This window comes from Coregonus lavaretus (genome assembly GCF_964263955.1).
Source record: "Coregonus lavaretus genome assembly, contig: HAP1_SCAFFOLD_301, whole genome shotgun sequence".
NCBI lineage: Eukaryota > Metazoa > Chordata > Actinopteri > Salmoniformes > Salmonidae > Coregonus > Coregonus lavaretus.
The window spans coordinates 181,066-208,762 of NW_028159431.1; the positions used below are offsets into that span (position 1 = coordinate 181,066).

Consider the following 27,697-nt stretch of genomic DNA (forward strand, 5'->3'; position numbering starts at 1 on the left):
AATGGTTGTATCAGGGTCAGAGGGGATGGAGTGTTGGAGTCAGTAATGGTTGTATCAGGGTCAGAGGGGATGGAGTGTTGGAGACAGTAATGGTTGTATCAGGGTCAGAGGGGACGGAGTGTTGGAGACAGTAATGGTTGTATCAGGGTCAGAGGGGACGGAGTGTTGGAGACAGTAATGGTTGTAACAGGGTCAGAGGGGATGGAGTGTTGGAGACAGTAATGGTTGTAACAGGGTCAGAGGGGATGGAGTGTTGGAGACAGTAATGGTTGTAACAGGGCATTAGGGGATGGAGTGTTGGAGACAGTAATGGTTGTATCAGGGCATTAGGGGATGGAGTGTTGGAGACAGTAATGGTTGTATCAGGGCCAGAGGGGATGGAGTGTTGGAGACAGTAATGGTTGTATCAGGGTCAGAGGGGACGGAGTGTTGGAGACAGTAATGGTTGTATCAGGGTCAGAGGGGATGGAGTGTTGGAGACAGTAATGGTTGTATCAGGGTCAGAGGGGATGGAGTGTTGGAGACAGTAATGGTTGTATCAGGGTCAGAGGGGATGGAGTGTTGGAGACAGTAATGGTTGTATCATGGTCAGAGGGGATGGAGTGTTGGAGACAGTAATGGTTGTAACAGGGTCAGAGGGGATGGAGTGTTGGAGACAGTAATGGTTGTATCAGGGCCAGAGGGGATGGAGTGTTGGAGACAGTAATGGTTGTATCAGGGCCAGAGGGGATGGAGTGTTGGAGACAGTAATGGTTGTATCAGGGCCAGAGGGGATGGAGTGTTGGAGACAGTAATGGTTGTATCAGGGCCAGAGGGGATGGAGTGTTGGAGACAGTAATGGTTGTAACAGGGTCAGAGGGGATGGAGTGTTGGAGACAGTAATGGTTGTATCAGGGCCAGAGGGGATGGAGTGTTGGAGACAGTAATGGTTGTATCAGGGCATTAGGGGATGGAGTGTTGGAGACAGTAATGGTTGTATCAGGGCATTAGGGGATGGAGTGTTGGAGACAGTAATGGTTGTATCAGGGCCAGAGGGGATGGAGTGTTGGAGACAGTAATGGTTGTATCAGGGTCAGAGGGGATGGAGTGTTGGAGTCAGTAATGGTTGTATCAGGGTCAGAGGGGATGGAGTGTTGGAGACAGTAATGGTTGTATCAGGGTCAGAGGGGACGGAGTGTTGGAGACAGTAATGGTTGTATCAGGGTCAGAGGGGACGGAGTGTTGGAGACAGTAATGGTTGTATCAGGGCATTAGGGGATGGAGTGTTGGAGACAGTAATGGTTGTATCAGGGCCAGAGGGGATGGAGTGTTGGAGACAGTAATGGTTGTATCAGGGCCAGAGGGGATGGAGTGTTGGAGACAGTAATGGTTGTATCAGGGCATTAGGGGATGGAGTGTTGGAGACAGTAATGGTTGTATCAGGGCCAGAGGGGATGGAGTGTTGGAGACAGTAATGGTTGTATCAGGGTCAGAGGGGATGGAGTGTTGGAGACAGTAATGGTTGTATCAGGGTCAGAGGGGATGGAGTGTTGGAGACAGTAATGGTTGTATCAGGGTCAGAGGGGACGGAGTGTTGGAGACAGTAATGGTTGTAACAGGGCATTAGGGGATGGAGTGTTGGAGACAGTAATGGTTGTATCAGGGTCAGAGGGGACGGAGTGTTGGAGACAGTAATGGTTGTAACAGGGCATTAGGGGATGGAGTGTTGGAGACAGTAATGGTTGTAACAGGGTCAGAGGGGATGGAGTGTTGGAGACAGTAATGGTTGTATCAGGGCATTAGGGGATGGAGTGTTGGAGACAGTAATGGTTGTATCAGGGTCAGAGGGGATGGAGTGTTGGAGACAGTAATGGTTGTAACAGGGTCAGAGGGGATGGAGTGTTGGAGACAGTAATGGTTGTAACAGGGCATTAGGGGATGGAGTGTTGGAGACAGTAATGGTTGTATCAGGGTCAGAGGGGATGGAGTGTTGGAGACAGTAATGGTTGTAACAGGGCCAGAGGGGATGGAGTGTTGGAGACAGTAATGGTTGTAACAGGGTCATGGGGACATATTATGTTGTGTGATGTGTGTACTTAGTCTGTTTTCAGATTAGTCTCCCTAGGTAGACAGGGTGTCTCCCACATTAACAATGTTCCAGCATACGCAGTGCCCTTTCCCCTAGGTCTGGGATTTCTGACACAATGCTCTGATCAACTAAATACAGTACAGGGTTGTCACTAGTTATCACAGCCACAAAGTCAAAACGGGCTTTATCACTAAAATGTATTAAAACAAAAACAGCTTTTTTGGTCTTAAAAAGGTTCAAGCTTAAAAGGTTAGGGTTAAGCATAATGTTAGCAGCGTGGTTAGGGTTAAAAACAGATTATAGAAAATAAAATTGTAGAAATAGACAGGGTTTAGCCATAATGACTTTGTGGCTTTGGTAACTAGTGAGGACCACAGTATAGGAACACATCAATGGAACAGTGAGAACACACCACCACCTAGTGGTAACACTTGATATTTAGTGTTTTGTAAACAATTTCATAAACTTTGATTTAGATTTATGCACAACTGAACACTGTAATTACATTACTGGTAATAGCCCAGTTTGCCTTTTTTTAAAGAGCCTTAGATTGTCCTCTTAATGATTATGTGGGTGTATTTAGCAGGGAATAATTAAACTGTTTCCTATGGTTATTTTCTCAGAGTAAAACAAGACTGAGGTTTGAACCAAATCACGCTGTAGACTGGGGAACCTGCTACCTCAATGTTTCTAGATCTTAATATTGCCATAAGTAGATAAAGTGAATGAAAAATGATTGACAGGACGTCAGAATAAGATTCCAGCTATTTATTGTTAGGAACATTTTATGTAACAAACTTTAAATATAGTAATAGAATCCAAATTATATTCAGCCTGCAGCAGTTTACAGTCAGTTTTAAATGTTCTCTCTTTAGCAAGTTTCCAACAAACACTGGGTGCATTTCAAATGGAACCTTATTTCCTACACTGTGCTGTAGTTGACCACAGGGTGCTGCTACAGTTTTAAAATGTTTTCTATGGTTTGTTTAAATAATGTAACAGAACAGCTATAGTTATAGTGGTATTAAAATATTCCCCTTTAAATACTTAAATATCGTTCTTGGTTGTACCTGTGTCTTTTAAGTAACAAAAAGGTTCAAGCTAATGTCACCGACAAGCATAAACCTCTGTAACGTTCAAATAAATGACTAACATTTAAATAATTGTATGTTCCTTTGTTTGTTTTTTTAAAACACTGCTCCCTTTTTAGAAAGTGAAAAAAGTTTAAGCACATTAAAACGTTTTTAACTTTGCTGCAGTAGTAGTTGCCAGATTTAACAACAAAATTAAAATCAGTATCTGAACCGTCTTCCAACTAACCAGTTGGATGAGTTAAAAACAGCCCTGGGTTGAATGTCACCCCAAGTTGCTTTGGAGCAGTAACCCAGCACTTCAAAAGAGAAAACATTCTTAGGTTGGACAACGCTTAGCTTGCCATTAATACAAATGGCAGTAATGTTAAAAACCTCTTAGAAGTATTCTCCACATACATTCTCATAGTAAATGCACTTAAAAGAGAGTACTGCTACAATACAATAACACTTATTTTCTAAATGTTTAGGAGTTAGTAACACATTCCAATAGTTGATAGTTCACAGCAGATGATAGTTGTTTTTTCAGATCAGCTAGATTAGAAGGCTGTCCAATGTTGGTTCCAGTGTTCTAGAATCAATTCTAGGTGGTTCTAGAAGGACATGATGGTTCTCTGGATGATGTCGACACACTCTCTGACCTCATGGTCTTTAATGACGAGGGGAGGGGCCAGACGGATGATGTCACCGTGGGTGGGCTTGGCCAACAGTCCGTTGTCACGGAGACGCATGCAGACTCTCCAGGCGTCATAGTCTGTGGGGCGAAGGAGAAAAGTTAGACACACACACGTCAGGGGTCAAAGCTTCAGCCTACAGAGCAACAATTGCAAAAACCCTGCCAACAAGCAGGGCCCTAAATTAACCATTTTCATTGTTTAAAAAGTGAGGAGCACAACATCAGATTTAGGAGCACCAGACAGATCGGGGGACCAACTCCATATCAATGCACATGATTTTAGAATGAGATATTGGACTTTTGGTCATGTAGTGTACATAGGATTTTTTCCTGTCGCTCCCAAATTAAAACTTCAGGTCGCACAGCAACATTTTTCATCGCATATGCCAACAAGACAATGTTGATTGTTCATCTAAGCAAACAGGAATCTCTTCCTGGTCAGGTGACGTGCGTTGATGGCCTAGCGTACATTCTGACAGTATTGACCTACTCCCCAAACAGGACAGCTGGGGCTCTGTGGAACAGTATAGCTTCCTTTCCTGTCTTCCCCCGAGCTGGGCTCAAACCAGGGAGCTTTTCTACACAGCACCACCGGCCAGCCAAAGACAGAGCTTGCTGACGCACCAAGAGACTCATGGGAACAATGGCCTCAGTCACTAGTACCCCGTCACTAACCTCAGCACCCAGAACTGGGCCATCTCTCTACTCTCGTTAAGTCTTTCAAGAGAGACTACACCACAGCTAACTGGCTTCACATCAGATACATCCATACCTTTAGTCTCCTTGATGACGATAGCATTGAGGAGGCCTTTGCCTCGGACGACGGGGACGATCTCTTTAGGAAGCTTTGACAGTTCTGACCTCAGCAACTGACCCATCTTCTCAGCGTTCTCCGCAAGCTTCTCTTCCTCCAGAACCTGTAGGGCAGGACAACATACTGTTAGAGGAAACACCACAAAGACCAACAGTTGTGAGGAGCAGTCCGTTTTAAGGCTTCTACTGCAGTCAGGACTTTGTTTAACACATATCCAACGACCCATGACCCAACACAGTGAACTAGTGTCCACACAACACAATAAACAGTACCATGAGCAGCCACAAATCTCCTTTATACATTTAGTTGTGTACACCAGTAAATCTTAGTCCATATTGAGGGTTTAATGAGAGATCACCTTGTGAAAGCAGCGGTTGACCGCGGCGTGTTAGAGATCACTCGGAGGAGATAGGAGCCCAAGTTCTGTGGTCAGAGGAGATAGGATGGTCCCACCCACTGCTTTGAAGTACTCTCAGCTGCCTGTTGCTCTGGGGAGTATCCTGTCTTACTAAACCAGCTAGCCAGATACAGTACTCTCAGCTGTCTGTTGCTCTGGGGAGTATCCTGTCTTACTAAACCAGCTAGCCAGATACAGTACTCTGAGCTGTCTGTTGCTCTGGGGAGTATCCTGTCTTACTAAACCAGCTAGCCAGATACAGTACTCTCAGCTGCCTGTTGCTCTGGGGAGTATCCTGTCTTACTAAACCAGCTAGCCAGATACAGTACTCTCAGCTGTCTGTTGCTCTGGGGAGTATCCTGTCTTACTAAACCAGCTAGCCAGATACAGTACTCTCAGCTGTCTGTTGCTCTGGGGAGTATCCTGTCTTACTAAACCAGCTAGCCAGATACAGTACTCTCAGCTGTCTGTTGCTCTGGGGAGTATCCTGTCTTACTAAACCATCTAGCCAGATACAGTACTCTCAGCTGTCTGTTGCTCTGGGGAGTATCCTGTCTTACTAAACCAGCTAGCCAGATACAGTACTCTCAGCTGTCTGTTGCTCTGGGGAGTATCCTGTCTTACTAAACCAGCTAGCCAGATACAGTACTCTCAGCTGTCTGTTGCTCTGGGGAGTATCCTGTCTTACTAAATCAGCTAGCCAGATACAGTACTCTCAGCTGTCTGTTGCTCTGGGGAGTATCCTGTCTTACTAAACCAGCTAGCCAGATACAGTACTCTCAGCTGTCTGTTGCTCTGGGGAGTATCCTGTCTTACTAAACCAGCTAGCCAGATACAGTACTCTCAGCTGTCTGTTGCTCTGGGGAGTATCCTGTCTTACTAAACCAGCTAGCCAGATACAGTACTCTCAGCTGTCTGTTGCTCTGGGGAGTATCCTGTCTTACTAAACCAGCTAGCCAGATACAGTACTCTCAGCTGTCTGTTGCTCTGGGGAGTATCCTGTCTTACTAAACCAGCTAGCCAGATACAGTACTCTCAGCTGTCTGTTGCTCTGGGGAGTATCCTGTCTTACTAAACCAGCTAGCCAGATACAGTACTCTCAGCTGTCTGTTGCTCTGGGGAGTATCCTGTCTTACTAAACCAGCTAGCCAGATACAGTACTCTCAGCTGTCTGTTGCTCTGGGGAGTATCCTGTCTTACTAAACCAGCTAGCCAGATACAGTACTCTCAGCTGTCTGTTGCTCTGGGGAGTATCCTGTCTTACTAAACCAGCTAGCCAGATACAGTACTCTCAGCTGTCTGTTGCTCTGGGGAGTATCCTGTCTTACTAAACCAGCTAGCCAGATACAGTACTCTCAGCTGTCTGTTGCTCTGGGGAGTATCCTGTCTTACTAAACCAGCTAGCCAGATACAGTACTCTCAGCTGTCTGTTGCTCTGGGGAGTATCCTGTCTTACTAAACCAGCTAGCCAGATACAGTACTCTCAGCTGTCTGTTGCTCTGGGGAGTATCCTGTCTTACTAAACCAGCTAGCCAGATACAGTACTCTCAGCTGTCTGTTGCTCTGGGGAGTATCCTGTCTTACTAAACCAGCTAGCCAGATACAGTACTCTCAGTTGTCTGTTACTCTGGGGAGTATCCTGTCTTACTAAACCAGCTAGCCAGATACAGTACTCTCAGCTGTCTGTTGCTCTGGGGAGTATCCTGTCTTACTAAACCAGCTAGCCAGATACAGTACTCTCAGCTGTCTGTTGCTCTGGGGAGTATCCTGTCTTACTAAACCAGCTAGCCAGATACAGTACTCTCAGCTGTCTGTTGCTCTGGGGAGTATCCTGTCTTACTAAACCAGCTAGCCAGATACAGTACTCTCAGCCGTCTGTTGCTCTGGGGAGTATCCTGTCTTACTAAACCAGCTAGCCAGATACAGTACTCTCAGCTGTCTGTTGCTCTGGGGAGTATCCTGTCTTACTAAACCAGCTAGCCAGATACAGTACTCTCAGCTGTCTGTTGCTCTGGGGAGTATCCTGTCTTACTAAACCAGCTAGCCAGATGCGGGTCTCCATCTCTCCTAATGTTTGAATCTCTCCATAGCCAAATAACTAACTAGCTAAATAGCTAACTAGCTAACTAGCTAACATAAATAAATAAATACATAAAGCTAGCTACCACATACCTCTAGAGCTGCCATGGCAACGCTACAGGCCAGAGGGTTTCCTCCGTACGTAGAGCCGTGCTCTCCAGGCTTGATGGTCAGCATCACCTCGTCATCACACAGCACCGCAGACACCTGGCAGGGTCAAGGTTCACATTTATAGGAGACTGACATGACCCAGACACACCATGACCCAGTCACAACAGTCAGAAAATGCTGAATAAGCAGTGAGTTAGCCACAGAAGGAAGTGAATTAAACAATTAATATTCATGTATTGATGCAACCCATCCCTTATAAAATTATTAGACAGCATTTTCATTTAGTAAATCAAATTACAGTACAAAATTGCAAAGAAAGTAGTGTCACAGTGTTGTGTTCCTCACAGGGTAGACTCCTCCTGACAGAGCCTTTCCCAGGATCACGATGTCAGGACGAACTTCCTCATGGTCCACAGCCAGACGTCTGCCTGTACGGGCCAGTCCAGTCTGAACCTCATCAGCTATGAACAGCACCTAGACATGGAACACAGAGACATTAGTGTAGTCCAGCCAGCCGTCTGCCTGTACGGGCCAGTCCAGTCTGAACCTCATCAGCTATGAACAGCACCTAGACATGGAACACAGAGACATTAGTGTAGTCCAGCCAGCCGTCTGCCTGTACGGGCCAGTCCAGTCTGAACCTCATCAGCTATGAACAGCACCTAGACATGGAACACAGAGACATTAGTGTAGTCCAGCCAGCCGTCTGCCTGTACGGGCCAGTCCAGTCTGAACCTCATCAGCTATGAACAGCACCTAGACATGGAACACAGAGACATTAGTGTAGTCTATGTATGAGTCTGTCTCTCCACACTACAGCCAGCTCCAGCCCAGGCTGAACCTCATCAGCTATGAACAACACCATGCAGTAGGAGATATCAAATCAAAATCACATTTCATTTATAAAGTCCATTTTACTTCAACAGTTGCCACAGAGTGATTTACAATAACCTGGTATCTAGACCCAAGCACAGGGAAGCACAGTTACAAGGAAAAGGTCACATCAGTATATTTGTCCATCAACCAAAAGTGGGGGAAAGTGTCCGTTTCCAATGACGAAGATCCACCGTTGATTCTGAAGGCTCGCAGTACGATGTGTGTTTGTGTTTAATGCGGAGACGTCTTGCACTACTCACGTTGTTCTGAGTGCAGAGCTCTCTGACGGTGGTGAGGTATCCAGGATCAGGAACCACCACGCCAGCCTCTCCCTGGATTGGCTCCACCATGAAGGCTGCTACATTAGGGTCCCGGAGAGCTTTCTGGAACAACCATCAGCACACAGTCAGTGATAACAGGTAACTAGACTAGTCAATCAATCCGTGTTTCCATGATAATCCTATCAATGGAAATACAGGGCTGGAGACACTCCATTTGCCTCTGTATACTGACACAGTATGGAAGCAAGGCCAATTTCCCAGACCAAAAAAGCCTTCTCAATGGAGATTCTTCATTGAAGGATATTTTAGAACAGGACTAGGCCGTATCTGGCTCCAGGAAACTGGCCTGTATAGTAGTAACATTAACATTAAGGTTCAGTATTATAGAGGAACAGGAAACTGGCCTGTAGAGTAGTAACATTAACATTAAGGTTCAGTATTATAGAGGAACAGGAAACTGGCCTGTAGAGTAGTAACATTAATATTAAGGATCAGTATTATAGAGGAACAGGAAACTGGCCTGTATAGTAGTAACATTAACATTAAGGTTCAGTATTATAGAGGAACAGGAAACTGGCCTGTATAGTAGTAACATTAACATTAAGGTTCAGTATTATAGAGGAACAGGAAACTGGCCTGTAGAGTAGTAACATTAACATTAAGGTTCAGTATTATAGAGGAACAGGAAACTGGCCTGTATAGTAGTAACATTAATATTAAGGATCAGTATTATAGAGGAACAGGAAACTGGCCTGTATAGTAGTAACATTAATATTAAGGTTCAGTATTATAGAGGAACAGGAAACTGGCCTGTATAGTAGTAACATTAACATTAAGGTTCAGTATTATAGAGGAACAGGAAACTGGCCTGTATAGTAGTAACATTAACATTAAGGTTCAGTATTATAGAGGAACAGGAAACTGGCCTGTATAGTAGTAACATTAATATTAAGGTTCAGTATTATAGAGGAACAGGAAACTGGCCTGTATAGTAGTAACATTAACATTAAGGTTCAGTATTATAGAGGAACAGGAAACTGGCCTGTATAGTAGTAACATTAACATTAAGGTTCAGTATTATAGAGGAACAGGAAACTGGCCTGTATAGTAGTAACATTAACATTAAGGTTCAGTATTATAGAGGAACAGGAAACTGGCCTGTATAGTAGTAACATTAACATTAAGGTTCAGTATTATAGAGGAACAGGAAACTGGCCTGTATAGTAGTAACATTAATATTAAGGTTCAGTATTATAGAGGAACAGGAAACTGGCCTGTATAGTAGTAACATTAATATTAAGGTTCAGTATTATAGAGGCACAGGAAACTGGCCTGTATAGTAGTAACATTAACATTAAGGATCAGTATTATAGAGGAACAGGAAACTGGCCTGTATAGTAGTAACATTAACATTAAGGTTCAGTATTATAGAGGCACAGGAAACTGGCCTGTATAGTAGTAACATTAACATTAAGGTTCAGTATTATAGAGGAACAGGAAACTGGCCTGTAGAGTAGTAACATTAACATTAAGGTTCAGTATTATAGAGGAACAGGAAACTGGCCTGTATAGTAGTAACATTAATATTAAGGATCAGTATTATAGAGGAACAGGAAACTGGCCTGTATAGTAGTAACATTAATATTAAGGTTCAGTATTATAGAGGAACAGGAAACTGGCCTGTATAGTAGTAACATTAACATTAAGGTTCAGTATTATAGAGGAACAGGAAACTGGCCTGTATAGTAGTAACATTAATATTAAGGATCAGTATTATAGAGGAACAGGAAACTGGCCTGTATAGTAGTAACATTAATATTAAGGTTCAGTATTATAGAGGCACAGGAAACTGGCCTGTATAGTAGTAACATTAACATTAAGGTTCAGTATTATAGAGGAACAGGAAACTGGCCTGTATAGTAGTAACATTAACATTAAGGTTCAGTATTATAGAGGAACAGGAAACTGGCCTGTATAGTAGTAACATTAATATTAAGGTTCAGTATTATAGAGGAACAGGAAACGGGCCTGTATAGTAGTAACATTAACATTAAGGTTCAGTATTATAGAGGAACAGGAAACTGGCCTGTATAGTAGTAACATTAATATTAAGGTTCAGTATTATAGAGGAACAGGAAACTGGCCTGTATAGTAGTAACATTAACATTAAGGTTCAGTATTATAGAGGAACAGGAAACTGGCCTGTATAGTAGTAACATTAATATTAAGGTTCAGTATTATAGAGGAACAGGAAACTGGCCTGTATAGTAGTAACATTAACATTAAGGTTCAGTATTATAGAGGAACAGGAAACTGGCCTGTATAGTAGTAACATTAATATTAAGGTTCAGTATTATAGAGGAACAGGAAACTGGCCTGTATAGTAGTAACATTAACATTAAGGTTCAGTATTATAGAGGAACAGGAAACTGGCCTGTAGAGTAGTAACATTAATATTAAGGTTCAGTATTATAGAGGAACAGGAAACTGGCCTGTATAGTAGTAACATTAATATTAAGGTTCAGTATTATAGAGGCACAGGAAACTGGCCTGTATAGTAGTAACATTAACATTAAGGTTCAGTATTATAGAGGACCAGGAAACTGGCCTGTATAGTAGTAACATTAACATTAAGGTTCAGTATTATAGAGGAACAGGAAACTGGCCTGTAGAGTAGTAACATTAATATTAAGGTTCAGTATTATAGAGGAACAGGAAACTGGCCTGTATAGTAGTAACATTAACATTAAGGTTCAGTATTATAGAGGAACAGGAAACTGGCCTGTATAGTAGTAACATTAAGGTTCAGTATTATAGAGGAACAGGAAACTGGCCTGTATAGTAGTAACATTAATATTAAGGTTCAGTATTATAGAGGACCAGGAAACTGGCCTGTATAGTAGTAACATTAAGGTTCAGTATTATAGAGGAACAGGAAACTGGCCTGTATAGTAGTAACATTAAGGTTCAGTATTATAGAGGAACAGGAAACTGGCCTGTATAGTAGTAACATTAACATTAAGGTTCAGTATTATAGAGGCACAGGAAACTGGCCTGTATAGTAGTAACATTAACATTAAGGTTCAGTATTATAGAGGAACAGGAAACTGGCCTGTATAGTAGTAACATTAACATTAAGGTTCAGTATTATAGAGGAACAGGAAACTGGCCTGTATAGTAGTAACATTAAGGTTCAGTATTATAGAGGAACAGGAAACTGGCCTGTATAGTAGTAACATTAACATTAAGGTTCAGTATTATAGAGGAACAGGAAACTGGCCTGTATAGTAGTAACATTAACATTAAGGTTCAGTATTATAGAGGAACAGGAAACTGGCCTGTATAGTAGTAACATTAACATTAAGGTTCAGTATTATAGAGGCACAGGAAACTGGCCTGTATAGTAGTAACATTAACATTAAGGTTCAGTATTATAGAGGAACAGGAAACTGGCCTGTATAGTAGTAACATTAACATTAAGGTTCAGTATTATAGAGGAACAGGAAACTGGCCTGTATAGTAGTAACATTAACATTAAGGTTCAGTATTATAGAGGAACAGGAAACTGGCCTGTATAGTAGTAACATTAACATTAAGGTTCAGTATTATAGAGGACCAGGAAACTGGCCTGTATAGTAGTAACATTAACATTAAGGTTCAGTATTATAGAGGAACAGGAAACTGGCCTGTATAGTAGTAACATTAACATTAAGGTTCAGTATTATAGAGGAACAGGAAACTGGCCTGTATAGTAGTAACATTAACATTAAGGATCAGTATTATAGAGGAACAGGAAACTGGCCTGTATAGTAGTAACATTAACATTAAGGTTCAGTATTATAGAGGAACAGGAAACTGGCCTGTATAGTAGTAACATTAACATTAAGGTTCAGTATTATAGAGGAACAGGAAACTGGCCTGTATAGTAGTAACATTAACATTAAGGTTCAGTATTATAGAGGACCAGGAAACTGGCCTGTATAGTAGTAACATTAACATTAAGGTTCAGTATTATAGAGGAACAGGAAACTGGCCTGTATAGTAGTAACATTAACATTAAGGTTCAGTATTATAGAGGAACAGGAAACTGGCCTGTATAGTAGTAACATTAACATTAAGGTTCAGTATTACAGAGGAACAGGAAACTGGCCTGTATAGTAGTAACATTAACATTAAGGTTCAGTATTATAGAGGAACAGGAAACTGGCCTGTATAGTAGTAACATTAACATTAAGGTTCAGTATTATAGAGGAACAGGAAACTGGCCTGTATAGTAGTAACATTAAGGTTCAGTATTATAGAGGCACAGGAAACTGGCCTGTATAGTAGTAACATTAACATTAAGGTTCAGTATTATATATGATGCATGTCACGTCAGCCTCGTACCTCCAGAGCAGGGATGTCGTTGTAGGGGACGAGCCCAAAGCCAGGCATGAAGGGCCCGAAGCCCTCGTAACTGCTAGGGTCCGTAGAGCTGGAGATGGCTGCCATGGTCCGGCCCCAGAAGTTACCATCTACAGAGGAGAGGGAAGACACACTACATTAGCATCCTTCTTTTAATGTTATTCACCACACAATTCACAGTTCAAATGCTGTATATTGACTTACTTGCAAAGATGATTTTTGCCTGGTTCTTGGGAACGCCCTTCACAGTGTAGGCCCACTTACGGGCTAGCTTACAGGCCGTCTCTCCACCCTCCACACCTGGGAGAGAACATTAGTATGTCACTACACTTAGAATTCAATATGTTGTGTGCCACGGACCGTGACAGAAGACATCCATGTCAGACAGCTAGTGAGCAGTCTCTCCACCCTCCACACCTTGTCAAGGGGAGACATGTTCTCAGGACGTACTATAAATCATGCTGTGCCATGCAACTGGTCCTGAACACCAGATGGCCACATATCAGACCTGCTAACCTGTGTTCATGGGCAGTACTTATCAGACCTCCTAACCTGTGTTCATGGGCAGTACATATCAGACCTCCTAACCTGTGTTCATGGGCAGTACTTATCAGACCTGCTAACCTGTGTTCATGGGCAGTACATATCAGACCTCCTAACCTGTGTCCATGGGCAGTACATATCAGACCTCCTAACCTGTGTCCATGGGCAGTACTTATCAGACCTGCTAACCTGTGTTCATGGGCAGTACTTATCAGACCTCCTAACCTGTGTTCATGGGCAGTACATATCAGACCTCCTAACCTGTGTTCATGGGCAGTACTTATCAGACCTGCTAACCTGTGTTCATGGGCAGTACTTATCAGACCTCCTAACCTGTGTTCATGGGCAGTACATATCAGACCTCCTAACCTGTGTTCATGGGCAGTACATATCAGACCTGCTAACCTGTGTTCATGGGCAGTACATATCAGACCTCCTAACCTGTGTTCATGGGCAGTACTTATCAGACCTGCTAACCTGTGTTCATGGGCAGTACTTATCAGCCCTGCTAACCTGTGTTCATGGGCAGTACATATCAGACCTGCTAACCTGTGTTCATGGGCAGTACATATCAGACCTGCTAACCTGTGTCCATGGGCAGTACATATCAGACCTCCTAACCTGTGTCCATGGGCAGTACATATCAGACCTGCTAACCTGTGTCCATGGGCAGCACATATCAGACCTGCTAACCTGTGTTCATGGGCAGTACATATCAGACCTGCTAACCTGTGTTCATGGGCAGTACTTTGTCGTATCCAAACAGGGTGGTGATGTACTCCTCGTAGGCCCCCAGGACGTCGTTGTAGAAGGCCCTGGAGGTCAGGGTGAGCTTGGAGGCCTGGGCGTTCAGAGCAGTGATGATCTTCGGGTGGCAGTGGCCCTGGTTCACTGCACTGTAGGCACTCAGGAAGTCATAGTATCTGTTTCCCTCCACGTCCCACACATACAGACCTGGAGAGGAGAGGACACAGAGCAGAGGGGGTTTGGAACAGCTACTGGAGAGAAGAGGACACAGAGCAGAGGGGGTTTGGAACAGCTACTGGAGAGAAGAGGACACAGAGCAGAGGGGGTTTGGAACAGCCACTGGAGAGAAGAGGACACAGAGCAGAGGGGGTTTGGAACAGCCACTGGAGAGAAGAGGACACAGAGCAGAGGGGGTTTGGAACAGCCACTGGAGAGAAGAGGACACAGAGCAGAGGGGGTTTGGAACAGCCACTGGAGAGAAGAGGACACAGAGCAGAGGGGGTTTGGAACAGCCACTGGAGAGAAGAGGGCACAGAGCAGAGGGGGTTTGGAACAGCCACTGGAGAGAAGAGGGCACAGAGCAGAGGGGGTTTGGAACAGCCACTGGAGAGGAGAGGACACAGAGCAGAGGGGGATTGGAACAGCTACTGGAGAGAAGAGGACACAGAGCAGAGGGGGTTTGGAACAGCCACTGGAGAGAAGAGGACACAGAGCAGAGGGGGTTTGGAACAGCCACTGGAACCAAGCCTTGTCCCCAGAATGGCCCATAGGGGGAGGAGCCTATCTCCTGTTTCTGTAGCGTGAGGCAGCTTGACGTACAGTAGACAGGACACTAGTCTTGATGTCCAGTAGACAGGACACTAGTCTTGATGTCCAGTAGACAGGACACTAGTCTTGATGTACAGTAGACAGGACACTAGTCTTGATGTACAGTAGACAGGACACTAGTCTTGATGTACAGTAGACAGGACACTAGTCTTGACGTACAGTAGACAGGACACTAGTCTTGACGTACAGTAGACAGGACACTAGTCTTGACGTACAGTAGACAGGACACTAGTCTTGACGTACAGTAGACAGGACACTAGTCTTGATGTACAGTAGACAGGACACTAGTCTTGATGTACAGTAGACAGGACACTAGTCTTGATGTACAGTAGACAGGACACTAGTCTTGATGTACAGTAGACAGGACACTAGTCTTGATGTACAGTAGACAGGACACTAGTCTTGACGTACAGTAGACAGGACACTAGTCTTGACGCACAGTAGACAGGACACTAGTCTTGATGTACAGTAGACAGGACACTAGTCTTGATGTACAGTAGACAGGACACTAGTCTTGATGTACAGTAGACAGGACACTAGTCTTGATGTACAGTAGACAGGACACTAGTCTTGATGTACAGTAGACAGGACACTAGTCTTGACGTACAGTAGACAGGACACTAGTCTTGACGTGCAGTAGACAGGACACTAGTCTTGACGTGCAGTAGACAGGACACTAGTCTTGACGTGCAGTAGACAGGACACTAGTCTTGACGTACAGTAGACAGGACACTAGTCTTGACGTGCAGTAGACAGGACACTAGTCTTGACGTGCAGTAGACAAGACACTAGTCTTGATGTACAGTAGACAGGACACTAGTCTTGACGTACAGTAGACAGGACACTAGTCTTGACGTACAGTAGACAGGATGTACAGTAGACAGGACACTAGTCTTGACGTACAGTAGACAGGACACTAGTCTTGACGTGCAGTAGACAAGACACTAGTCTTGACGTACAGTAGACAGGACACTAGTCTTGACGTACAGTAGACAGGACACTAGTCTTGACGTGCAGTAGACAGGACACTAGTCTTGACGTGCAGTAGACAAGACACTAGTCTTGACGTACAGTAGACAGGACACTAGTCTTGATGTACAGTAGACAGGACACTAGTCTTGATGTACAGTAGACAGGACACTAGTCTTGACGTACAGTAGACAGGACACTAGTCTTGACGTACAGTAGACAGGACACTAGTCTTGATGTACAGTAGACAGGACACTAGTCTTGACGTACAGTAGACAGGACACTAGTCTTGACGTACAGTAGACAGGACACTAGTCTTGATGTACAGTAGACAGGACACTAGTCTTGACGTACAGTAGACAGGACACTAGTCTTGACGTGCAGTAGACAAGACACTAGTCTTGACGTACAGTAGACAGGACACTAGTCTTGACGTACAGTAGACAGGACACTAGTCTTGACGTACAGTAGACAGGACACTAGTCTTGACGTACAGTAGACAGGACACTAGTCTTGATGTACAGTAGACAGGACACTAGTCTTGATGTACAGTAGACAGGACACTAGTCTGGACGTACAGTAGACAGGACACTAGTCTTGATGTACAGTAGACAGGACACTAGTCTTGATGTCCAGTAGACAGGACACTAGTCTTGATGTCCAGTAGACAGGACACTAGTCTTGATGTACAGTAGACAGGACACTAGTCTTGATGTACAGTAGACAGGACACTAGTCTGGACGTACAGTAGACAGGACACTAGTCTTGACGTGCAGTAGACAGGACACTAGTCTTGATGTACAGTAGACAGGACACTAGTCTGGACGTACAGTAGACAGGACACTAGTCTTGATGTACAGTAGACAGGACACTAGTCTTGACGTACAGTAGACAGGACACTAGTCTTGATGTACAGTAGCCAGGACACTAGTCTTGATGTACAGTAGACAAGACACTAGTCTTGACGTACAGTAGACAGGACACTAGTCTTGATGTACAGTAGACAGGACACTAGTCTTGACGTACAGTAGACAGGACACTAGTCTTGACGTACAGTAGACAGGACACTAGTCTTGACGTACAGTAGACAGGACACTAGTCTTGATGTACAGTAGACAGGACACTAGTCTTGATGTACAGTAGACAGGACACTAGTCTTGATGTACAGTAGACAGGACACTAGTCTGGACGTACAGTAGACAGGACACTAGTCTGGACGTACAGTAGACAGGACACTAGTCTTGATGTCCAGTAGACAGGACACTAGTCTTGACGTGCAGTAGACAGGACACTAGTCTTGATGTACAGTAGACAGGACACTAGTCTTGATGTACAGTAGACAGGACACTAGTCTTGATGTACAGTAGACAGGACACTAGTCTTGACATACAGTAGACAGGACACTAGCCTTGACGTACAGTAGACAGGACACTAGTCTTGATGTACAGTAGACAGGACACTAGTCTTGATGTACAGTAGACAGGACACTAGTCTTGACGTACAGTAGACAGGACACTAGTCTTGATGTACAGTAGACAGGACACTAGTCTTGATGTACAGTAGACAGGACACTAGTCTGGACGTACAGTAGACAGGACACTAGTCTTGACGTACAGTAGACAGGACACTAGTCTTGATGTACAGTAGACAGGACACTAGTCTTGATGTACAGTAGACAGGACACTAGTCTTGATGCAGAGTAGACAGGACACTAGTCTGCCAGCTACTGTTCTAGCTGGTTTTATCTCTGTGGGTCACTCACCCTTTCCCTTCTCCAGCGCCACAGGAAGCGGGTGGTAGTTGTGGGCTCCATATTTCTCCTCTCTGGCGTACACCTCCTCAGCGGTGAGGGGTTGGTCGGTCTTCAGTTTGGAGGCGGCGGTAGAGGCAGGACGCGTCCCGGAGTGGACAGCTCTGGTCAGGGCCGGGGCAGCGCTCCTCAGGCTGTGGCTCAGCTTGGAAATCATCCCGGTCATTGGTTAATGTCTGCTACACTCTACACAGAGAGACAGAGATTGGAGCCTAATGAATACATCTCCTAACAGAAGAAAATGGACTGGAAGAGGGGACGTCTGCTACAGTCTACACAGGGAGACTGTAGCAGACGTGAAACACATAATGATTAAAAAGGCCAGACAAAATGACAAACAACCATAAATAAATTCATTTATATTGAGGTCCTAAAAAGTGGCACTATTCACTGCACTTTTCCCTAACCTTAAAAATCAACCATATTAATTTCACATTTCAACCTTAAAAAAAACAATCTATTAATTCATTGCACATCCTACCTATCGTTCAAATAAATACACCCGACCAGCAGTAGGGGGCAGTGGAGAGGTTTCTCTTACTTACACAACCTTGTCCAAATGAAAACCTTTTACTTGCTTTTTAAAGGTATTTCTACGTTTTCCTTTGCTTGATCTCCAAGGGGAGGCTATTCCAGAGACAAATACCTGTATAGAAAAACGTACTCCTCGCAGTACCGTTTACTCTTGGGATTTTACAAGACATACCACTAGCTCTGCTATTGGAACAGTGTTGGTTATAGACCATATCAACGTGGTGTTTCATATAACCTGGGGCACGATCATTTAAGATGTCAAACAAATGATACAAGTTTAAGTTGGTCCACTCTGGACTCCAAAGGCAACAGGCCCACCTCTCAGAACTCCTGTACTCCTATATGGGTCCTAGAGGGGGGGGACATTCAGAACTCCTGTACCCCTATATGGGTCCTAGAGGGGGGGGACATTCAGAACTCATGTACTCCTATATGGGTCCTAGAGGGGGGGGACATTCAGAACTCCTGTACTCCTATATGGGTCCTAGAGGGGGGGGGCATTCAGGACTCCTGTACTCCTTTATGGGTCCTAGGAGGGGACATTCAGCATGTACCTGATAACATTATGTTGCATGAGCTGCATTCTCTTGTTCAGCTTTTCTGATAGCCCACTACACCAAGCAGAGCTGGCATAAACAAAATGACACTGAATGTAAGTGAGGCCTTGGTGGACTGTATATCCTGTAGGTAAGGTTATATTTGATGTGTTCTCTCCCGTGTGCTGGTAAGGGCACAGATGACAGACCGGTAGGATTCCAGTTGAGGTGGTTTGCTCTTATCCAGAGCGACTTACAGTTAAGTGCATACATTTTCATACTGGCCCCCCCGTGGGAATCGAACCCACAACCCTGGCGTTGCAAACGCCATGCTCTACCAACTGAGCTACACGGGGCATGGGCAGGCCCACACAGCACAATACAACGTGACTGTACTAATTTTAGATCAAAGGGGTGCCGGTCGCACGTGTACAAACAAAGCATAGCACCATCATCTTCATTACAGGGCTACAACGGCACAATGAACTAGGCAGGGTTGCTTTCTTGATCTAAACAGTCATACAATACAATGGAATACCCATATAATGATGCACCATACACCTACACAATTACAGGGTATATAAACAACGTACTGGGAAACGTTATCCTTTCCAAATACAGGGTTAAAATGTCAGAAATGATATGACAGCCAAAACCAGAGCTAGCCAGCTCACAATAGCTAGCTCGCAGTACAAACTACTAACGCGAATTAGCATAACCATAAATATGACGTTTATGGTCAGAGTACATCTTCAGACATAAACACCTGAAAGGTATGAAATACGTACGGTTACATATCAACTAGGACGTACACTGGCCTTGGCTAACACAATGAAAAGCTACCTGTTGGGAAAACACGAGGATGGCTGGAACTTTCTGTCACTTGACTTCTCTCCAGCTGATCTTCTCTGAGCTTGAGATCGCCCAGCATGCTCTGCTCCACTTCACCGGTGGGCGGAGCTACACCTCTGATATAATGAACTAACATTACTGATATGATTAACTACAAATACTTCACAGCCTTTTGTACACTGAAAATAAGGTTGAGACAAGCAGTTTCTTAACTTTGATGTTAAAATATCTAGTGTTACGATATAAAGATTTCAATTTGTTCGCCATTTTGGAAAGAATTTTAGCAGCAATCAGGTCTCCAGAAAGGGATTGATCTAGGGGCACACCAAGATAAATTACACTTGTTTTAGATTCAATCTCCTTGCCTGCACAGTTTACCTTTATCTTGTCAGCCTTAAGCAATCTACATTTAGCTAACATGAATAATATGCATGTCGATCTCTCCTGGCTCAAAGTGGAGGAGAGATTGACTTCATCACTACTTGTATTTGTGAGAGGTATTGAAATGTTGAAAACACTGAGCTGTCTGTTTGAACTACTGGCACACAGCTCGGACACCCATGCATACCCGACAAGACATGCCACCAGAGGTCTCTTCACAGTCCCCAAGTCCAGAACAGACTATGGGAGGCGCACAGTACTACATAGAGCCATGACTACATGGAACTCTATTCCACATCAAGTAACTCATGACAGCAGTAAATTGATTGATTGATTTTAAAAAACAGATATAAATACACCTTATGGAAAACCAGGGACTGTGAAGCAACACAAACATAGACACATGCATTCAAACACACGATAACATACCCACTATACCCACATGTACACATGGATGTTGTGTTATAGATATGTGGTAGTAGAGTAGAGGCCTGAGGGGACACACTTAATATGTTGTGAAATCTGTTATGAATGTATTGTCATGTTTTAAAAAAATGTATAACTGCCTTAATTTTGCTGGACCCCAGGAATGGGGATCCATAATAAATACAATAGATATGCCACCATGGCATCAGTGTTCTAGTAGATAGACTTCCAGTCATTGTGCTAACGCTAGTTAGCATTGGCTCGCGATCCATAATAAATACAATAGATATGCCACCATGGCATCAGTGTTCTAGTAGATAGACTTCCAGTCATTGCGCTAACGCTAGTTAGCATTGGCTCGCCAACTACCTCTACCTTCCTTCCTACTGGACACATGGTATCCACTAGTCCATCTGACTGAGGAAATAGAGAAAAGGGCCTCATTGCCAAAATCCCCAAGTATCCATTTAACCTAGCAGGTTGACGTTTACTGTCATGAGTCAGAACTGAGCGATTTCCCCTTAGATAGGCCAAAATTGGCTATATTGTACAAATTCATGAAAACTCAAATTAGCTTGTTGGTCTTAACTTAAGGTTAGGGCTAGGCATTAGGAAGCCTGTCCTCATCCAACCCTGGCCACAAAGGGTGGTGGGTACAGCCTGTCCTCATCCAACCCTGGCCACAAAGGGTGGTGTGTACAGCCTGTCCTCATCCAACCCTGGCCACAAAGGGTGGTGTGTACAGCCTGTCCTCATCCAACCCTGGCCACAAAGGGTGGTGTGTACAGCCTGTCCTCATCCTGGCCACAAAGGGTGGTGTGTACAGCCTGTCCTCATCCAACCCTGGCCACAAAGGGTGGTGGGTACAGCCTGTCCTCATCCTGGCCACAAAGGGTGGTGGGTACAGCCTGTCCTCATCCAACCCTGGCCACAAAGGGTGGTGGGTACAGCCTGTCCTCACCCAACCCTGGCCACAAAGGGTGGTGGGTACAGCCTGTGATAATGATATGCCACCCTGGCATCAGTGTATATGATCCTCCACTCAGCGTGTATTCAGCAGGCAGGAATGCTGAGCTGCACTTCTCTTTCAGACACAGCAGCACAACAGAAGACCTGACCTCTGCTGGACCTCTGGACGCCCCGGGTTCACGTCAACTAACTCCATACTACTAAAGGACTAATGAACTGTAGTGTTCACTTGTTCCTGACCTTTCTCTCTGACGGGCAGCACCATTGCTATGGAAACACTGTCTGAGTCCAGTTAGGTTCTACTGAAAGGTGCAGGCAAGACTGAGTTGGTATGCTGCTGTAGAAGGAGAGGTGCTACAGTGCAGTTAAAGAGAATAGACAGTCACTTGGCTGGAGTCTGATTCCATGATCAAGTGACACTAAACATTTAATCAGTCTGACCGCCACACTGGAAAGGCTTCATGGGGCTCTGGAGGTTACACGGCTTTACAGTGGCTCTTCATTATATTATCCAACTCCCTGGCTGAGAAACAGGCCAAACTATACCTAGCAAAACACCAGTTAACATTTCACCAAATTCTAAGAGCTTTGTTGTTCACTAGATAGCTTAAAGCTTCAGTCCACTTCCAATTACAAAAAGATCACATATTCTCATAGAATGAACACAGGACACATCTACGGGCAAATAAATCCACGTGGATGTAACAGTGCGGAGACAGACAGCCCAACACCACTATGGAGTTATCAATAATCAGCTAGTACAGACAGTAAACAAAGTGAGTCAGTCGGGAGTCCGGTCCTGTCTTCACCAAGGTTAATGTCTGTCCCATGAGGTAATGTTTTATTTGCCACTCCAGCCCCTGTCCAAATCGCTCATGGAAGAAGGTGATAGGTTGTGGCGGCACCGCCTCCCGAACACACCCCCCGCCCCCCCTCTACATCACAAGCCACAGCTAAATTAAGACCAGCCCCAACCCACAGGCCATGTGACGCACCACAAGACGAGTGTTCACGGTCGTACTCACTAATGCACCAAAACGGAGGAAAACGGACTGAAACAGGGAGGGACTCCAACTGGACCTGAACTTGTCCAATAAACACTCATTTTCTTTTTCCTTTGCAAAATGTTTTGCTACGGTGTGCACTAATGAATATGACCAAGAGTTCCCCTCCCTCAGGTCAGCTACCCTTACCATAAACGTTTTGCTACGGTGTGCACTAATGAATATGACCAAGAGTTCCCCTCCCTCAGGTCAGCTACCCTTACCATAAACGTTTTGCTACGGTGTGCACTAATGAATATGACCAAGAGTTCCCCTCCCTCAGGTCAGCTACCCTTACCATAAACGTTTTGCTACGGTGTGCACTAATGAATATGACCAAGAGTTCCCCTCCCTCAGGTCAGCTACCCTTACCATAAACGTTTTGCTACGGTGTGCACTAATGAATATGACCAAGAGTTCCCCTCCCTCTATCCCTCAGGTCAGCTACCCTTACCATAAACGTTTTGCTACGGTGTGCACTAATGAATATGACCAAGAGTTCCCCTCCCTCAGGTCAGCTACCCTTACCATAAACGTTTTGCTACGGTGTACACTAATGAATATGACCAAGAGTTCCCCTCCCTCTATCCCTCAGGTCAGCTACCCTTACCATAAACGTTTTGCTACGGTGTGCACTAATGAATATGACCAAGAGTTCCCCTCCCTCTATCCCTCAGGTCAGCTACCCTTACCATAAACGTTTTGCTACGGTGTGCACTAATGAATATGACCAAGAGTTCCCCCTCCCTCTATCCCTCAGGTCAGCTACCCTTACCATAAACGTTTTGCTACGGTGTGCACTAATGAATATGACCAAGAGTTCCCCTCCCTCTATCCCTCAGGTCAGCTACCCTTACCATAAACGTTTTGCTACGGTGTGCACTAATGAATATGACCAAGAGTTCCCCTCCCTCTATCCCTCAGGTCAGCTACCCTTACCATAAACGTTTTGCTACGGTGTGCACTAATGAATATGACCAAGAGTTCCCCTCCCTCTATCCCTAAGGTCAGCTGACTACCACAGCAGCAGCAGCAGCAGAGCCCAGTAACTATGCCTACATATTGCATGCTACTGTCTATCTCACAGCTTATGACAAGCTGTAATTACCATCGAATCAGTCTCACCTGAGATGCACTCACTGGAACAGGCCCAGATGCCATCAAGACGTTCTCTGGTAACAAGCTAACTAACTTGTTAGTGACGGTCTATAATAGAATGTCTATTTGACAAAATAAAAGGAGATACACGTTGATGTAATCAACTCAAGGGGCTGTGATCAATGACTAAAACAGGCCAAGAGATGCCATCCAGACGGTCTCCAGTAACAATACTGTTAGCCAACTTGATAGCAGTGAGCTAAGGCTACAGGTCAAGATAAAGGAGATGGGCCTCTTTGGCTGATTGAATCAACACTGACCGATGAACCTTCAGTCAAAATCCAACCGGAGACTGAATCAATGCGTTTGACAGATAAGCAGTGCTCTTGTCATGGTCCTCTCCTGGAATAGATAGGAGGACCCATGACCAAAACCCAGAGAGGAGTTAGCTCCTCTGGGAGGCGGGGACTAGCTGGCTAAGCTAGCACAGTGTCCTTCAAGCCCCGCCTGCCGAACACCTGCCCTCGCCATCGTTAACAGAACTGCAGGAAAACAGCCCCCCGACAGCCGGGGGGGGAAGGACACTACCGGTGCGTACTAGCTATAGCTAGCTACTATTGTCTCCTCCCGCCTCTTCTTCTTCTGTGGGGTTTATTGGTTGGCATCCAACGTTATGGTGCATTACCGCCATCTACTGTCCTGGAGCGCCCCTGCCTCCCGCCTATGTACTGGAGTCCTAGCTTAAAAATGAACCAACATTTACATTTACATTTTAGTCATTTAGCAGACACTCTTATCCAGAGCGACTTACAGTTAGTGAATACATTTTTATACTGGCCCCCCGTGGGAATCGAACCCACAACCCTGGCGTTGCAAACGCCATGCTCTATCAACTGAGCTACACAGAGGGGTTCCTGCAGATGCAGCAACGCCCACATGAAGGAACCCCCTGAATTTGCGGGCTGCAGTTGCCCCCTTCTCCAGGTGGTGGCCTCTTGTCTTCCGTAAAACAAGGAAAGGGATAGGGGGATACCTAAAATCAGTTGTACAACTTAATGCATTCAACTGAAATGTTTCTACCGCATTTGACCCAACCCCTATGAATCAGAGAGGTGCGGGGGGGGGGCTGCCCTAATCGACATCCGCGTGTTACCTTGTCGGCTCCGGGATTCGATCCAGCAACCTTTTGGTTCCTGGCCCAACGCTCCTACCCAAGCGCTGTAACTTGGGAGATATGGGCTTGTGGGAACACTAACCCTATCAAGGTGGGTATCAATTTAACCTTTTGTTTTTAGAAAAATATTTCTGGCTGATATGAAAGATACGGTCCTTATGCTTCCAAAACCGTACCGCAAGCAACGCGTGTTAACGTTCAGATTGAGCGTCGGGGCTCTTAACAAAACTCTCCCGTACAGAAGAGTCCTTCGTCCAATGACTCTTATGTGTAATGTAATGAACCCACAGTTATAGCTAGCTCAGGGCAGGTGAGTAATCAAAATATAGCATTGTTTGGTTTAAGTGATTCTCTCTTGAAGTTGAAGTGTTTGACAACTCGCCGGGCGGTGCATCCACCGACGAAGTGCTCAGAGCAGGTGCAATTTGGACAGAGCCTCAGTTCAAGAACAAGCAAACATATAACCCGAAGACACCCAGGTTATAGTTAACACTCAAAACGAAAAAATAGGCACCACAGCCAGAGTCTTCCGAACAGCCTTACAAGGACGCTAAACGTCATAGCCACAGGCCCGCTCATGTCTTTATGCAAGAAATTGACTGTCAGGAGTTAAATGGAACATATTTTTCCTTTACAAACTTGTTCTGTACTGTGAAGTTAATCTGAATAGGAGTTTAATATGATCACATAGGCAGGAGGCCTATATATTCTCATGTGTGTATTCTGCTGTAACCTACATTTATTTATTTTATTTGAAGTTATATTCCGATATTGGGATATTTGTTCTACTGCTACATTGATGTCTTGAAAATTATCTGAAATTCGGGTCTTGTAAGCACCACAGTTGAGTATGTTAGCATATGCATATGGCGGGTGTTCTGCAGTGACATTGATGTCTTAAAAAATGTGCTATAAGGAAGTTCGGACTTGTGTAAACCCCACCTCTATATTCGAGTATGTGGGCATATGCTATGCGTATGGCGTTGTGTTCTGCAGTGACGTCTAAAATGCTTTGGATTAATCAGCACCTTGGAGAGCGCCGTCCATTTCAACACCATTGATAGTGAGGTGATTTGGCTGTTTCCTCTGTCTAATGCCCTGCGACGTTGTTAAGTCACTTTTTCCTCTTCATGCGTTCAGGTACCTCAAAGCCCCCCGGATAACCCCCCCTCCAGCGCTCACTATGTGTTCCGGGACCTCCCGATTTACAAATGAGCCACTGTCAACAAACATCTGTCATTTAAATTAAACAGGTCGAGCCTTTTGACACAGAGAGAGAGTGTTATCCTAACTAGTTAGCATGACTACAAAATCTAGCTAACTGCCCTCTTTACCAACCCTATCTGCCACTGCACTGCCGAGTTCATGGAATATTACCTGAGCGGTAGCTTCGTCCTTCAATTAGCCATTTAAATTAACATTTATATTGACATTTTTGACTCCTGCCATCTGTAACTGATAGCAATCTGTAACATTAAAAGTAAAACGTCTAAATTGTTAGCTAAACGGTCATTTAAAATGGCTAGTTGCGGGACGAAACTACCTGAGCTGCGGTTGTTACGACGTGGCTAGCTACTGTAGCTAGCTATGCTAACTTGCTAGCCAACTTCACCAGCTTGTGTGAAAATGAAGCTAAAAATGAAGATAGCTACATTTTCCAACCCTAAAAAACTATAGATAACTAGTTACATTAGTTAGCTAAACCAGATGGTATTGCAAACGCCACTATAGGTAGCTAGCTGTAACTACGTTACGTGATAAAACGCCGGATGGTAACCGTTAGCTAACCCACACCTGCTCGAGCTGTCTAACCGGAAAAGGTCGTGCCACCCCAAGCTAACTAATCACTCAAAATGTACCTGTACTTTAGCTGAATACAATATCACTCAAATTACCTTTAAAATGTGACCTCCTCTTGAAAAGAACGTAGATTCTTTTACGTCCATAAACAGGAGACCTCAAAGCGGCTTGTCAGAACCCCGGCGTGCCCGTAGTCAGGAGCGAATGGGTGTTGTGAAGAAGTTTAGCTACGTCAACTGATACGTCAACTGCGTGATACGTCACTGCGTGATACGTCAACTGCGTGGCCCGCTGTCATCACCCGCCCCTATGTGGGCTCTAGAAAGATCCTTTGGGTTGAGTGGATATGATATGCACTTCAAAAGAGATTACCCCTTTTTATAATATCGCGTTTGTCTTGGGGGGAAACTATTCCAAGTAGCAAAGGAAAGGAAAGTGGTGCATGTCTAGAATGGCACTAAATGGCATTGAGCATAGCACGACTGACGCGCAACTTCAATGATGCAATATCATCAAATCATTGCGATGATGTTGGTCACATTTCTACGTGTGCATTTGTGCATAAATACCTTCATGCTCTACTGCCTATTGGTTTTTCTTTTGTTGTATTTAATAAGCATTTTTTTTGTTTTTAAATAATGTTCTTTAGAAGAGCAAGTGTGATCTCTTTTTCAATTCATCATAATCAATAGGACACATGTCAAGGTGCGAAGTTCATGATTTGAGTAGCCTAGTCTTCATTTTGCATGTTGAAAAAATCACTTAAAAATCAATTAAATTCATGTTCTGGTTATCTTTAAAGATCAATATGACTTTATTTCACTCCTCAACTGGCTTCGCTGTTTCAAAGACAGAAATTGATCAAAATCCAGCCCTACTTGTTGACACAGCCAGTGAAGCTGCAATATTTACCTAACATAGCCTACGTGTGTTTGAACAGCACCTGGGCCCAGGGACACTCAGCAAAACACAGCGTTATCAGGTTTAGTGGAAGGTAACTAATCAGGACTGCACAAGAGCTCCATTACCGTTAACATTGTAGATGTCCCTTGAATAGATTGAGTCATACGTCTATGCTATTGGATAAATGTGAAGTGAGGTGTTTAAAAAAAACATGTGCATACACTATGGCCTGATCAAATCAATAAAAATGATCTTTATTGAGAAGTAAAACTAAAGGTCCGTTTGGA

At 44.4% G+C, this 27,697-nt stretch overlaps 1 protein-coding gene across 1 annotated transcript; it reads right to left on the reverse strand.

Moving 5' to 3' along the window:
• Positions 1 to 2,821: 2,821 nt before the first annotated feature.
• LOC311122859 (ornithine aminotransferase, mitochondrial-like) lies at positions 2,822 to 26,726 on the reverse strand. The gene is made up of 10 exons (XM_084197175.1): positions 26,603 to 26,726; positions 17,647 to 17,880; positions 14,070 to 14,294; positions 13,002 to 13,097; positions 12,780 to 12,907; positions 8,373 to 8,495; positions 7,582 to 7,710; positions 7,219 to 7,332; positions 4,608 to 4,752; positions 2,822 to 3,913 (listed from the first exon to the last, which is right to left on the reverse strand). Exons 2-10 carry the CDS (start codon positions 17,858 to 17,860, stop codon positions 3,753 to 3,755), a joined length of 1,335 nt encoding a protein of 444 aa, XP_084053301.1. The 5' UTR covers positions 17,861 to 17,880; positions 26,603 to 26,726; the 3' UTR covers positions 2,822 to 3,752.
• Between the last annotated feature and the right edge of the window lie 971 nt (positions 26,727 to 27,697).